Raw genomic sequence first — 13,674 nt, forward strand, 5'->3', positions numbered from 1 at the left:
CCCTGGAATATTGAGCTGCCAGTGCTGCCCCTCCCTCAACCATGTCTCTGTGAAAGCAACAATTTCATACGCCCATGTGTTCATCAACACCTTCAATTCATCTGCCTTACTCGCAAGACTCCTTGCATTAAAATAAATGCCATCCAGCCTTGCCATACTCCCTTGTGCCATTATATATTTGCTCTGCCTTCCAGACTGACTTATTTTTTCCTCTGTATTTATTTGGCTGTGCATCACCCCCTACTATAGCTCCACGCCGTATCCCATCCCCCTGCCGAGTTAGTTTAAACCCCCCCCCCCAACAGCATTAGCAAACCTCCCTGCAAGGATGTTGGTCCCGTTCTAGTTCAGGTGCAACCCGTCCAACTTGTACAGGTCCCACCTTCCCCAGAAAGAGACCCAGTGATCCAGGAATCTAAAGGCCTCCCTCCTGCACCAACTCTTTAGCCACGCATTCATCATCTCTATCCTATTCCTATACTCACTAGCACGTGGCACCGGGAATAATCCAGAGATTACAGCCTTTGAGGTCCTGCTTTTTAATCTGCTACCTGGCTCCCTAAATTCTTGTTGCAGGACCTCATCCGTCTTTCTACCTTTGTCGTTGGTACCAATGTGAACCACGACCTCTGACTGTTCGTCAAACATGTCCCAACGTTCGTGCGCGCATTTTTCAGTGGGAACACTGAATAGCAATCGGGTACAGGGTTCCTGGCTCTCATTTCTCTCTTCCAACCCACCCACCAGGTCTGTGAATGCTGAAGCCATTTGTAATGCCCCAACACAGCCCTGGGTGAGATCAGTTAATAGCACTGATCAAGAGGTTAGGAGTGGTCTCGTATTGCTTTGTATGGCTAAGTACAAATGCCACCTGTTGTATTTACATATCGGGCCAGGAGTAGACCATTCAGCCCCTCGAGCCTGTTATGCCATTCAATGAGATCATGGCTGACTTGTGACCTAACTCCATCCATTTGCCTTGGCTCCATATCCTTTTGTGGCCTTGTCTACCAAAATTCTTATCGATCTCAGATTTAAAATGATTAATTGAGCTAGGATCTACTGCTTTTTGTGGGAGAGAGTTCTACACTTCTACCACCCTTTGCATGAAGAAGTGTTTCCTAACTTCTCTCCTGGATGGCCTAGCTCTTAAGATCTATACCCCCCATCCTGGACTCCCCCACCAGCGGAAAAGGTTTCTCGCTATCCTATCAATTCCTTTCAAAATTTGAAAAAACGTAATCAAATTACCCCTTAACCTTCTATATTCCAGGGAATACAAGCCTAATTTATGTAATCTCTCCTCCTAATCTAACCCTTGGAGCCCTGGTAACATTCTTGTGAATCTGCGCTGCATGCCTTCCAAAGCCAATATATACTTCCTAAGCTGTGGTGCCCAGAACTGTACACAATACTTCAGATGTGGTCTAACCAGGGCTTTGTATAGGCATAGCAAAACCTCCTCCCCTTTATATCCTAGCCCTCTAGTTATAAAGGCTAACATTCCATTTGCCTTTTTGATTACTTTTTTATACCTGACCACTAAATTTTAGTGATCTGTGTACATAGACCCCTAAATCTATTTGGACCTCTACTGTTCCTAGCTTTTCACCATTTAAATAATACTCTGATCTATTCTCTTCTGGCCCAAAATGGATGACCTCACACTTGGCTGCGTTGAAGTCTATCTGCTATAGTTTTGCCTCACTTAATCTATCAATGTCTCTTTGTAATTTTATGCTCCTGTCGACACTACTTACTACACCACCAGTCTCTGTGTCATCGGCAAACTTGGATATATGGCTCTCTATTGTGTTATCCAAGTCATTAATAAATAGAGTGAATAGTTGAGGCCCAGCACAGATTGTTGTTGGACACCACTAGTCACTTCCTTCCAATTCGTGTACATACCCATTATCCCTGCACTGTCTTCTACCACTTAACCATTCTCCTAACCAGGTCAATAATTTGCTTTCAATTCCATGAGCTTTAATTTTAGCTAACAGACGCTTGTGTGGAACGTTATAGAATGTATGAACTACATCCATTGACATTCCCCTATCTCCTACTTTAGTTAGTTCCTTTAAAAAATCAATTAGGTTCGTTAGACATGACCTACCCTTTACAAATCTATGTTTGCTCTCTCTCTAATCAGCTTAAATTTCTCTTAAGTCTCAGTCACTCTATCCTTAATTATAGATTCCAATAACTTCCCCACAACAGATGTTATACTAACTGATCTATAATTTCCTAGTTTCTCACTCTTACCTTTCTTAAATAATGGAATTACATATGTAATTTTCCAATCTAAAGGGACAATTCCTGAATCAAGAGAGTTTTGGAAGATTATGGCCAAAGCATCTGCAATTTCCTCACCTTCCTTTAAAACCTTGGGGTGGAAACCATCAGGTCCTGGGGATTTGCCAGTCTTTCGTGCCATTATTTTTTCTAATATTGTTTTCTTGCTTATGTTAACTTTAGTGAGTTCCAGTCCTTGATTCATTATTAATTTCCCTGGAATGTGAGGTATATTATCCTCTGTTAGTGACATGTGCCTGCCTGGTCATATATTGTGATGTGTGTGCAGTATAATGAGGTGGTTAGAGGTAGCTTTATATGCATAACTTTTCCCAGCTGCAGTTATTGAACTGAAGGGAAGGAAGAATAGAGGGATGAGCCTGCAATACTGTTGTGCATCTGGCAGACAGTGCTTTCAGAGCCTTCACTCTTGGTCTGGATTATTTTATGTGGTATAGGAGAGTAAAAAGGGAACAAGTTTATTTTGAAAGGGATCAGAATAACTGGGTCAATCAAAGTATTTGCTCTTATTACTGCACACAATTGAGTCTCCATTAATGTAATCGAGTAAAGCAGTGCACTTTACTGTTGTATTTAAAAGAATTACACAATGCTGTATTTCAATATTTTTTTAAATAGACAGAAAATATTCCCGTGGTTCGAAGACCAGACAGAAAGGACCTACTTAGCTACTTAAATTGTGAAACGCGTAAGTATGACTTTAAATGTTATAAATATTGAAATTGCCACTTTATTGACCTCAACTATTTTGATAGGAGGTCTAAAATGTTTTCCTCCCTGCAAAGTCTGTTAATGACTGAAAGTTTATAAGTTGCCTCCTTCTAGACTAAACAAGAATTAAGTACCTCATACAAGGTGGGCAAGAGGAGCCAAAAAGAAACCATCTGTTCAGCATTGATTCCCAATCATTATAATCCCAATATTGACAGAAACTCTAGTGATGGGAAGCACATTTGCTGGCTTAAAAGCAAGTGAGATCTCGTCTCTAGATGGTTTAGGTGAAATCCATTTCTGAGAGCTACACTTTTCAAATGATTTTCCCAGTATTCGGAAGCACTACTTTCTTGGAACAATTGGAGTCTGTATACCAGATTTGTGTTGGACATCAGAGTGCAGAGGTTGCTGCCCAATGGACTGTGGGACGCCTACCATCAGGCCAGGAAAATGGAGTTGTTTTTCTCTTTCTTTCTCTCTCTCTCTCTCTCTCTCTCTCTCTTTTCCCCCCCCCGCCTTCGCCCTCTCACTCTCCCTCTCCCCCCCCCCCCCCCTCTTGTCGGGCATGGTTCAATGGGAACTGATGATCCTCTGGTAGTTTGTTCAAGTGACTATTTTTCGTATGTGACCTGGTACGGGGCTATCTGCAGGTTTTTCGACTGCAGGGCAATTGCAGCCACTCTCGATCCTGCCCTCAATTGATGTTCACACATGCATGTCTGACAGCTCCTCTGTGAGCAAACTTGGGTAGCTGCAAAAATTCAGGATTTAATCCTACTACCATACAATTATAAGAAGCATGGGAAGATTAATTTATTCTGGATCTCTGAATGTTGAATGTATTCATCCTCAAAGTTCAAAATAATGATGTCCAGAGATTATCCAGATGTGACCAGGGGACAAGCTTGCAGCAATTAAATTTGGACGTGTATTTTCACATAGGGATTGGGGAATCCTGCAAAAGAGGTGTAATGGCCTAGTGCAAAAGAGGTTGATTACTCTGCCACCTACTGTAATTTTACCTTATTCCTAGCTCTTGCTTCATACCTGGATGAGTGCATGATATGAGTCTTCTTCCAGGTTTTGGTTGAGGATTCAGTCTAGCTGGTGCTGGATCTTTAAGTTTTTTGTAAATTGGGAAAAGTCCCAATTGCAGCTGTTACATAGGAGGCCACTCATGAAAGACGAGTTGTAGCCTCAATGCCACTGGAAATGTTTGCAGTTCATTTGGGATGTGTCAATTCACTTTGCAAGATCCTACGGTCACTTTCCTTGTGACGCTTGTTGCTTGATCTTCTTGTATAGTGGTCACCAGCAAATTCTCTTATCTTGAATTGACTTTTGCTGACCTGAGAACTGTCGAGGGGCGACCCCCGTGTATGGCCTGCAGTGACCCATTTGCTGAATGGATTGTCCAGCTGGTAGTAAGTTGGACTTGGGAGTATAGGCCTTACTTAAGGAGTCAGTCTGCAATGACTTGGCAAGCGTACAGACAGCCACATATACAAACCAAGAGGAAGGGGCTCAGTCCTGCTTATTCTATGTGATGCCGTGCAAACTTGGCACCGTTCCCTAGCCACCAACTCCATCCCACTTCCTGGCAACTGTCTGAGGCTGAACCAGACTGTTCGCAACCTTGGTGTCACATTTGACCCAGAGATGAGCTTCTGAATACATCGGCGCCCTCTCTAAGACCACCTATTTCAACCTCCGTAACATCCCCCGACTTTGCACCTGCCTCAGCTCATCTGCTGCTGAAAATCTCATCCATGCCTTTGTTGCCTCTAGACTTGATTATTCCAATGCGTTCCTGGCCGGCCTTCCATGTTCTACCCTCCATAAACTTGAACTCATCCAAAACTCTGCTGCCCGTATCCTAACTTGCACCAAGTCCCGTTCATCTATCACCCTGTGCTTGCTGACCTATATTAAGCAACGCCTCGATTTTAAAATTCTCATTTTTGTTTTCAAATCCTTCTGTGGCCTCACCCCTCCCTATCTCTGTAATCTCCTTCAGCCCTACAACCCTCCAAGATATCTGCGCTCCTCCAATTCAGGCCTCTTCCGCATCCCTGATTTTAATCGCTCCACCATTAGGGAAGCTCTGGAATTCCTTCCCTAAACCTCTCTACCTCTCTTTTCTCCTTTAAGACGTGCCTTAAAACCTACCTCTTTGACCACGCTTTTGGTCATCTGTCCTAATACCTCCTTGTGTGGCTCGGTGTCAAACTTTGTTCGATAACGTTTCTATGAAGCACCCTGGGATCAATGTTCCCTTTAAGCTGTGTGGCCGCACAGCACCCTGTAGCTCCCGCACAGCCGGCTCACCACCTAAATAGGAAAAATCGCGCATGTGCGGTATTTTGAATGGGCCCACAGCCCCTTAAATGGCCTGCACGCCCAAAAAAAATTAAAGGGAACATTGCTTAGGGCGTTTTATTATGTTAAAGGCACTATATGAATGCAAGTTGTTGTTGGTGGTGGTGGAAATGTTGTGGACCTTTCTGCCCATCACTGGTACAGATGTTACAATGGATGCCTTCAGCAGCATAAAAATCAGCTGTAGGAGTGGGCCCTGCATGCAGAGATAGGTCGCCACATTCTGGAGATTAGGATATCCGAAGATGGCCTCATGGAACTTCCAAAAGTAGAGGTTGGTGAGAGTTTGCTGCAGAAGTCAAGACAGCACGACACTAACTCTGGACAGGCTGTTCATCTTTAAATTCTGTAAATCGACCTCCTGTATGCCCTCGTACTGTTAATCCTTTTTAAGATGAGTCTGAGGAAACTGGCCATTCTTGCAGCCCTCATTAGCTGAAATAACAGTTGATGCTCCAAACCTCTTAGTGCTCAGCATAGAGTCACAGAAGGAGGCCATTTGGCCCATCGAGTCCGTGCTGGCTCTCTAGTGCAATCCAGTCAGTCCCATTCCCCCGTTCTATCCCCCGTAGCCCTGCAAGTTTATTTCTCGCAAGTGCCTATCCAGTCTCCCCTTGAAAACATTGAGTATCTCCGCTTCCACCACTTCCGTTGGCAGCGAGCTCCAGTATTGACTCCCTGACTTACGTGAAAGACTGGATTTGGTACTGCAATTTACATTTTCAACTAATGGCACATTCCTTAAGACGGCTTGGTGTAAAAGGAATGGGAATGCCACAAGATAGGCTTCGATTCTGTACTATATTTCCAGTTATGAAGGAATACTCCCTTTTTAAAATCAAAATTTATTATTTTTCTTTCTGAAGACCTGACCTTGCTGTGTTATACTTTACCTTCCTTCCAAATTGCTAAACTAATAATTTAATGTTGGTCTTTAGGTTCGCAAAACCTAAAGGGCATTTATGGAGAAATACTTCTCAAAAATTAGAAGCTTTGACATCTTTCTGCATTACCTGGAGACATGATGGCGTAGTTGAAAATGCTTAAATGCTCTGTGAACACGTAGACCGTATGATATTTAATATTCTTAAAACTAGCTTACAATTGATGGCTAATCTGCTGCTGCTGGTCCTCAAATCTGACACGATGATGGTAACATGGAAAAGATGTCAAACTACAGGAAACTTTGCGCTATCCGGAGGTGAGCTATCCGGCAATCTGGAGCCACCGGCAAAAATCAGCAGCCGTTTTTTATTCTTTTTGTTTGTTTTTTTTGCTTTGTTTGAACAGTCAAGCTGTGCAAGGTCTGTAGCTATAGCAACAGCTTCAGCTACAGAGCTTTAGGGCCACACCCGAGTGTTTAGAAGCTGTTGCTAAGCAACAGTGTTTGTTGTCAAATACGGAGATAAGAATCTCTCAACATTAACTCTGGAGAGTACGGCACTTTTTAGGCAACGGCAGCAGCTCGGTGCCGGATAGCACAAAGTTTCCTGTACTTCCTTATTTCTTCCATTTTTGTTACGACTTTTTGAATGTGTCTTGGTTGTGCGCATTTGAAGTTTAAGATAATGAGGATATGATGGCGAGGTATTTATTCAATACTGTCTGACTCAAATCAACTGAATAGGTATGATCCTGTAGGTAGAGTTATTGTATTGTATCATTGTATTAGTAATTACTTAAATAAAAATCTAAATGTTAAGAAAATGGAACAGAACATATTACATTAGAGATACTGAATCAATTTTATTTGTAATTATTGAATTTTAAAAGTGCTTTGTAGGTAGGATAAATGTGAATCATGGTTCTATATGTATTCTCATTAAGTTAATACTAAAGATAGAGTTGATCTGACATTTCATGTTGCTCAATTTGTAACAGCATTTGTCACAATCAGGTCATTAATGAAGTAAATTCCAGATTGCATTAGTGCAAAATAAACTTTAAATTGAGTCCTTAGGTTCCAAGGAGTAGCTTTGAGTATTGCTGAGAAATCCATTTGCTAACTTAACTTTGTAAGATGTATATTTGTTGATGCCTTTAATTTTATCTTTTTATTTTCTCAGCAACATCTGCAAGTATAGACAGAAGTGCCCCTCTAGAAATTGGTTTGCAGCGATCAACGCAAGGTATCTATGGTCTATTTTAATAAAATTGTGAAAATTTTTGGAATAACAATCCATAAAACAACATGCCTTTTTCAGAACTTAATTCATTCTTTTGCATATCTTTCTTGTGCTTGTTGTAAACCAACAGTTAAAAGGGCAGCTGAAGAAATATCATCAGAACTAAAGAAACCCAGGATAGAGGTAATTGGTTTACACAATCTGTGACTAATTCAGAATGTAAACTCTGTTTATCACACCTGTGATAGTAAACTCACTTCTGTGCGAGATTTGGTTTCTCTAAGCTACTAACTCCTCCTGTTAATGGTGTTTCCCTTCCCTCCCACTCTTTATCCATTGAGTGCCGAGACCAATAGTAGTGCCCTTACTCCCTACATTGCCATTTTAATTCAGATTAGCTATCCTAGTGTCAGGGACCTACCTGGTCTGCCGCAATGGCATAAGCAAAAATTTATATTCATCAGACCTGATGATTAGAATAATTTCTGTTGGTCACTAAGTTTTTTTTGTCGTCTTAAACTGCGATTCATACTTAATACTGGAAAGGTGACCAATTGTGCCTCCATATTCAAGAGATTTTGTAATACTGTGTAGATTTTTATTTACACAGCTAGTAAGCATGTATTGAAATGAGGGAAAATGAGGTGGTATGCACTCATCCATCAATAAGGAACTGCAAGTAAATAGGTGAGCCAGTAGCTTGTGTGCTGAGAATTGCAGTTCTGCTTTTTGTTCTATTTAAACATGCGTTGGCATTTAATACAAGCCTTGTCATTTGTTTTCATTTATATAGGACCTTTTAATATAGCAAACATCCTTGGGTGTTTTACGGTAGAGTAGAAAAAAATACAGGAATAAATGAGCAGACAGTGAATTATGGTGAGGTAATTGGGAATGGTGACAAAAGCTTGTTTTGGAAAACAATGGCTTCGAAGCTTTTTTAAGATAGAGAGAGGAGTGGACAGATGGAGAGAACTGCCGAGAGTAGCGCTGAGGTGGCTGAAGGCTGTGCCACTAGTGTTGTGATGGGATGGGGATCAATGTTCCCTTTAATCTTTTTTTGGTGTGCGGTCTCTTTAACTTTGCTGCGTGGCTGTGCATGCATAGTATCTTTTCCAGCAGCAGCAGCTGGTGAGTGGCCTGCGCGGAACCTCCCAAACGTGCCGAGCACCTTAGGGGGAACATTGATGGGGTGGGAAAGAATGAATAACAGACCAGATTCGGAGGATCAAAGGATGGAGCGAGGCTATGGAGGGATTTGAAGATGATGATTATAAAACTCTATGCTTTGGGGAGAGGGAACCACTGTATCAGTTTTGACTGGAGTGTTGGGTAAGCTGGACTTAGCGTGGGGCAGGATATGAGCAACTTGGTTTTGAACAAGTTGAAATTTATGGCGATGGAAGGTTGGCAAAGTGGACGTGGAGAAATCAAATCTAGAGGGGACAAAAGTGGCGAGTCTGTCTGAACCCATAGTTGTAATACCACATGATGCATCTATTCTACGTAAACATGAAGGTTACAATGGCGTTAAGTTTGGAAAGGTTTCTAGACTGAAATATACAAATCTATTTAAGCAAAATTTACTGTTGGCCATCAAATATAGAAAAATGTTATGTTCAGTTCATTTTTGTGTTTTTATAAAAAATAATTGAAATGATCTGAAATGCTTCATAACCTTTTATTAGTTCACAACTTGTATTTTATTATAGGTAGTATTTTGTTTCATAAATTTCATAATGAATTAGCAATGCTGATTTGGGAAAAATTTAAAAAGTGGTTTATTTTAATTAGGATGAAGAACGTGTACGACTTGACAAAGAGCGTTTGGCAGCTCGATTGGAAGGCCACAAAGAAGGCATTGTACAGACAGAGCAGATCAGGTGAACTATGAATCTTGCAAACATTTCTGTACAATGAAGATACTACAACAAATGAGTGAATGCACACTAAATATTGCCCATTTGATGAAGGTAGCTTTCAGATTGAAGAAAACTTTTGCCTTGATTTTAAAATGTAGCGTGGCTTGAGCTAATTGAGCCTTTCTGATTTTCCATATTCTCATCCAGGTGGGAGAAAGTGCCTGTCCTCTGTTTTCTTGATAAAGCGGTTATTGAGAATCATTTAAATTAGATAGATGTGGGGAGGAAGGGTGAGAGAGGAAAGTGGATCTCCGATGAGACTGATTGCCGAAGTTAGTCGATAGGTTGTTATGGACACAGTAACTCAGACGTACAGGAGCCAGATACCAGGAATGGGTAGACATCGGTCCTAAAGAAAGGAGGTAAATGCACAATCAGGTGTATATACATAAATGCTGGAAGCATTGGGAATAAGTGCAGGCTGTTGTAGCAGTAGAGAATTACAATGCTGTAGGAAAATCCAAAGCATAACTTGCCCCAGAGGATGTTAATCAATGCAATTTAGGAAAGACCGGAGAAGAAAGGGTAAAGCCCTTTTGGTCACAGATACTTGGGAGCTTAAAGAAGTTGATTATGTGAGAGGTAGAAAGTTACACGAATACCCTGATTTAAATATTTTTCATAGACAAAGCTTAACATTGGTGGAATGCTGCAGATGGCAGGCTAGCATAAGAAGGAAGACTGCTCTACAAAGTGATAAGGGTATGTGAGAACATGAAAGTTAGATTTTTTGGCCAACTTCAATCAGCTAAATATAAATTGGGAATACCCAGCAGTTTGGAATCTGAATTGGTAGATGCAATTTATGACTGCTTCATGACGCAGTTTGGTCTGGCGATATTAAGTGACCCTGACAACAAACGAGAAATAGAAGTTGTGTTACCCTTGGGCAGTAGTAGCAACAGAATAATCAAATTCAACAAGATCTGGAATTCAGAAATACTGAGGACCAAGAACCAAGTGTATAATTGTAATAGGCTAATTTCAAAGAAATAAGGAAACAGCTTAAGCAAGTTGACTGGGGAGGTTTGTTCAACAATATTTCAAAAGTGCTGAAGTGGAACATCTTTTAAAGGCATAATGCTGAGCATGCAGGATAAACACATTCTTGATCAGTAAAGAGGACCTTAAGTGGATTAGCAATTCAATCAAAAGTGAAAGTGGGAAGGTGACTTGTGCTAATCCTGCAGGAATGACAATGAAGGGGTTAGTTGGGATGAATATAGGAACTTGCAGAAATATGTTAAAAGGGTGGTCACAGGGACAGAGACCTGCAGGTGCGGGAAGCATAGTTGTATAACGATAAGAAAGATGGGAGAACCATTAGATACAAGTAGTGATAAAACAAGCAGAATTAATGCCATTGATGTAAACAAGTTGGAAGTCCTAAACTTGCTAAAAGCTTCAAACAAATACATTCCCAGGCGTTTATGGTATTTATCCCAGAATACTGAAAAACATGGTGCAATTTGTGAGTCATTGACTGTCCTTTAGGAGAGAGTTGTTGAAACATAGAAACATAGAAGATAGGAGCAGGAGTAGGCCATTTGGCCCCTCGAGCCTGTTCCGCCATTTAATGAGATCATGGCTGATCATCCAAATTCAGTCCCTGCTTTCTCTCCATATCCCTTGATCCCTTTAGCCTTAAGAAGTATTTCCAACTCCTTCTTGAATATATTTAATGAATTGGTCTCAATTGCCTTCTTTGGTAGAGAATTCCACAGGTTCACCACTCTCTGGGTGAAGAAAGTGAACACTAGGAAGGTACCAGTAGATTATAAACTGACTAACATGGTGCCCCTTTATAAAACAGGGATCAAAACAAATGCAGGCAACTACAAACCCTTTGGTCTGTCTTTACTAGTCTGTTACCAAAAAATATTCTGCTTTTCCACCCTTCCTACCAAAGTGGATAATTTCACACTTCCCCACATTATACTCCATCTGCCACCTTCGTGCTCAATCCACTTGCAACCACTTTACATCCTCCTCACAGCTTACTTTCCCACCTAGCTTTGTATTAGCAGAAAATTTGGATATAATACACTTGGCCCCCTCATCTAAGTCATTGAGATCGATTGTAAATAGCTGAGGCCCAAAGAGTGATCCTTGCAGCACTCCTGCAGTACCGGGAGTGAACTTGAAGATTATTCAACAATTTCCTACCATACAACATGGATTCAGAAGGGGACTATCCTACCTGACCAATCTGTTTGACTTGTTTTTGAGGAAGTGATATCACAAGTGGACAGTGAAAAGCCCTACATCGTGGTTCAACTAAACTTTCAAAAAGCATTTGACAAAATTCTACGTGTAAATTAAGCTCCGATCAGTGGATGATGTCGGGTAAACTTTGGGAATGGATAAGAAATTGGCTACAGCGTAGAAGGCATTGGGTACTAGTTGGAGCAGTTAAGTTAGGAGAGGTACTAAGTGGGATGCCCCAGCAATTGGTACTCAGACTACTACCACAACAACAACTTTGATTCAGATACTCTGCAAGTTGGTCAAGTTTGCTGATGGTACCAGACAAGGAGGAGCAGGTGATACTGAGGAAATCGTTTGGGAAATGCAAAATGAGCTGAACAAAATATGTAAGTGGTTCATGAAACTTTATGCTGATGCACAAACAACCAAAACAAAATATCACCACCTCATAGCAACTAAATATGAACAATATGCATGACTGTGCTAATGTCCCCCACATACTGAGGGGGGAAAAAAAACTCAGTTTGAACTTCCAACCTAAAGGCAGTTTAGCTGCACTCAGTTTGGGTTTTGTAGTGGCACACTGAATTTGGTGCTGAATTTAACTAAAACTATTGTGATCTAGAATAACTTCAACATTAATTTACTAACTCGGGGTTATTGAAAAGTGTGCTTTCTATGCCACCTTGTGGCAGATTTGACTTAATGCTGCACAGATCCTGACCCTTTAATCTTTTGCTATTTTCAGCATTTGTTTTTTTAGCTTTCTTTTTCTCGACCATAGCACATTCTTGCCATTTCTTTCTGTACAGCACCTGCAGATAAGGATCAACAAGCACCAGTCCAGCATATTCTTAAGTGTACTTTTTTTTTTACAGTTTTCTCCCACCCCTGCTTAGCCTGTTTCAAAAGAGTTATCAATCCATGCACCTATGTAGCTTTCCAGGCACGGTAGCAAAGTGGTTATGTTACTGGACTAGTAATCCAGAGGCCTGAACTAATGATCCAGGGACGTGAGTTTAAATCCCACCACAGTAGCTGGGGAATTTAAATTCAGTTAATTAAATAAATCTGGAACTATAAAAAGCTAGTATCAGTAATGGTGACCATGAAACTATCGGATTGTCGTAAAAACCCACCTAGTTCACTAATGTCCTTTAGGGAAGGAAATCTGCCGTCCTTACCTGGTCTGGCATACATGTAGCTCCAGACCCACAGCAATGTGGTTGACTCTTAACTGCCGTCTGAAATGGCCTAGCAAGCCACTCTGCTGTACAAAAATCGCTACAGAAAACCCAGCATCGACCTTGCACCGGCTTCGGACACAACAATGGGACACCCAGCCCAGTCGACCCTGCAAAGTCCTCCTCGCTAACATCTGGGGACTTGTGCCAAAATTGGGAGAGCTGTCCCACAGACCAGTCAAGCAATAGCTTGACATAGTCATACTCACAGAATCATACCTTTCAGCCAGTGTCCCAGACTCCTCCATCACCATACTTGGGTATGTCCTATCGCACCGGCAGGACAGACCCACCAGAGGTGGCAGCACAGTGGTATACAGTCGGGAGGGAGTGGCCCTGGGAGTCCTCAACATTGACTGTGGACCTCATGAAGTCTCATGGCTTCAGGTCAAGCATGGGCAAGGAAACCTCCTGCTGATTACCACCTACCACCCTCCCTCAGCTGATGAATCAGCAATCCTCCATGTTGAACACCACTTGGAAGAAGCACCGAGCGTAGCAAGGGCGCAGAATGTATCAATGTCGATCACCAAGAGTGACTCGGTAGCACCACTACTGACCGAGTCCTGAAGGACATAGCTGCCAGTCTCGGCCTGCGGCAGGTGGTGAGAGAACCGACAAGAGGGGAAAAACCTATTTGACCTCATCCTCACCAATCTACCTGTCGCAGATGCATCTGTCCATGACAGCATTGGTAGCAGTGACCACCGCACAGTCATTGTGGAGACGATGTCCCGTCTTCACACTGAGGACACCCTCCAT

The 13,674-nt window shown here is 41.8% G+C and overlaps 1 protein-coding gene across 1 annotated transcript in view; it reads left to right on the forward strand.

Annotated features, from left to right (window-relative positions):
* Nucleotides 1–13,674, forward strand: part of cdc73 (cell division cycle 73, Paf1/RNA polymerase II complex component, homolog (S. cerevisiae)) — a 498,975-nt gene that overhangs the window by 49,042 nt on the left and 436,259 nt on the right. Inside the window, exons 3-6 of the mRNA XM_085982387.1 lie at nucleotides 2,938–3,007; nucleotides 7,479–7,541; nucleotides 7,669–7,721; nucleotides 9,333–9,421. Coding sequence (XP_085838513.1) covers nucleotides 2,938–3,007; nucleotides 7,479–7,541; nucleotides 7,669–7,721; nucleotides 9,333–9,421 — 275 coding nt within the window. The remainder of the gene's footprint in view (nucleotides 1–2,937; nucleotides 3,008–7,478; nucleotides 7,542–7,668; nucleotides 7,722–9,332; nucleotides 9,422–13,674) is intronic.

This window comes from Somniosus microcephalus, chromosome 3 (assembly GCF_052327205.1).
Source record: "Somniosus microcephalus isolate GS21.2 chromosome 3, FLI_Smic_1.0, whole genome shotgun sequence".
NCBI classification, from domain to species: domain Eukaryota; kingdom Metazoa; phylum Chordata; class Chondrichthyes; order Squaliformes; family Somniosidae; genus Somniosus; species Somniosus microcephalus.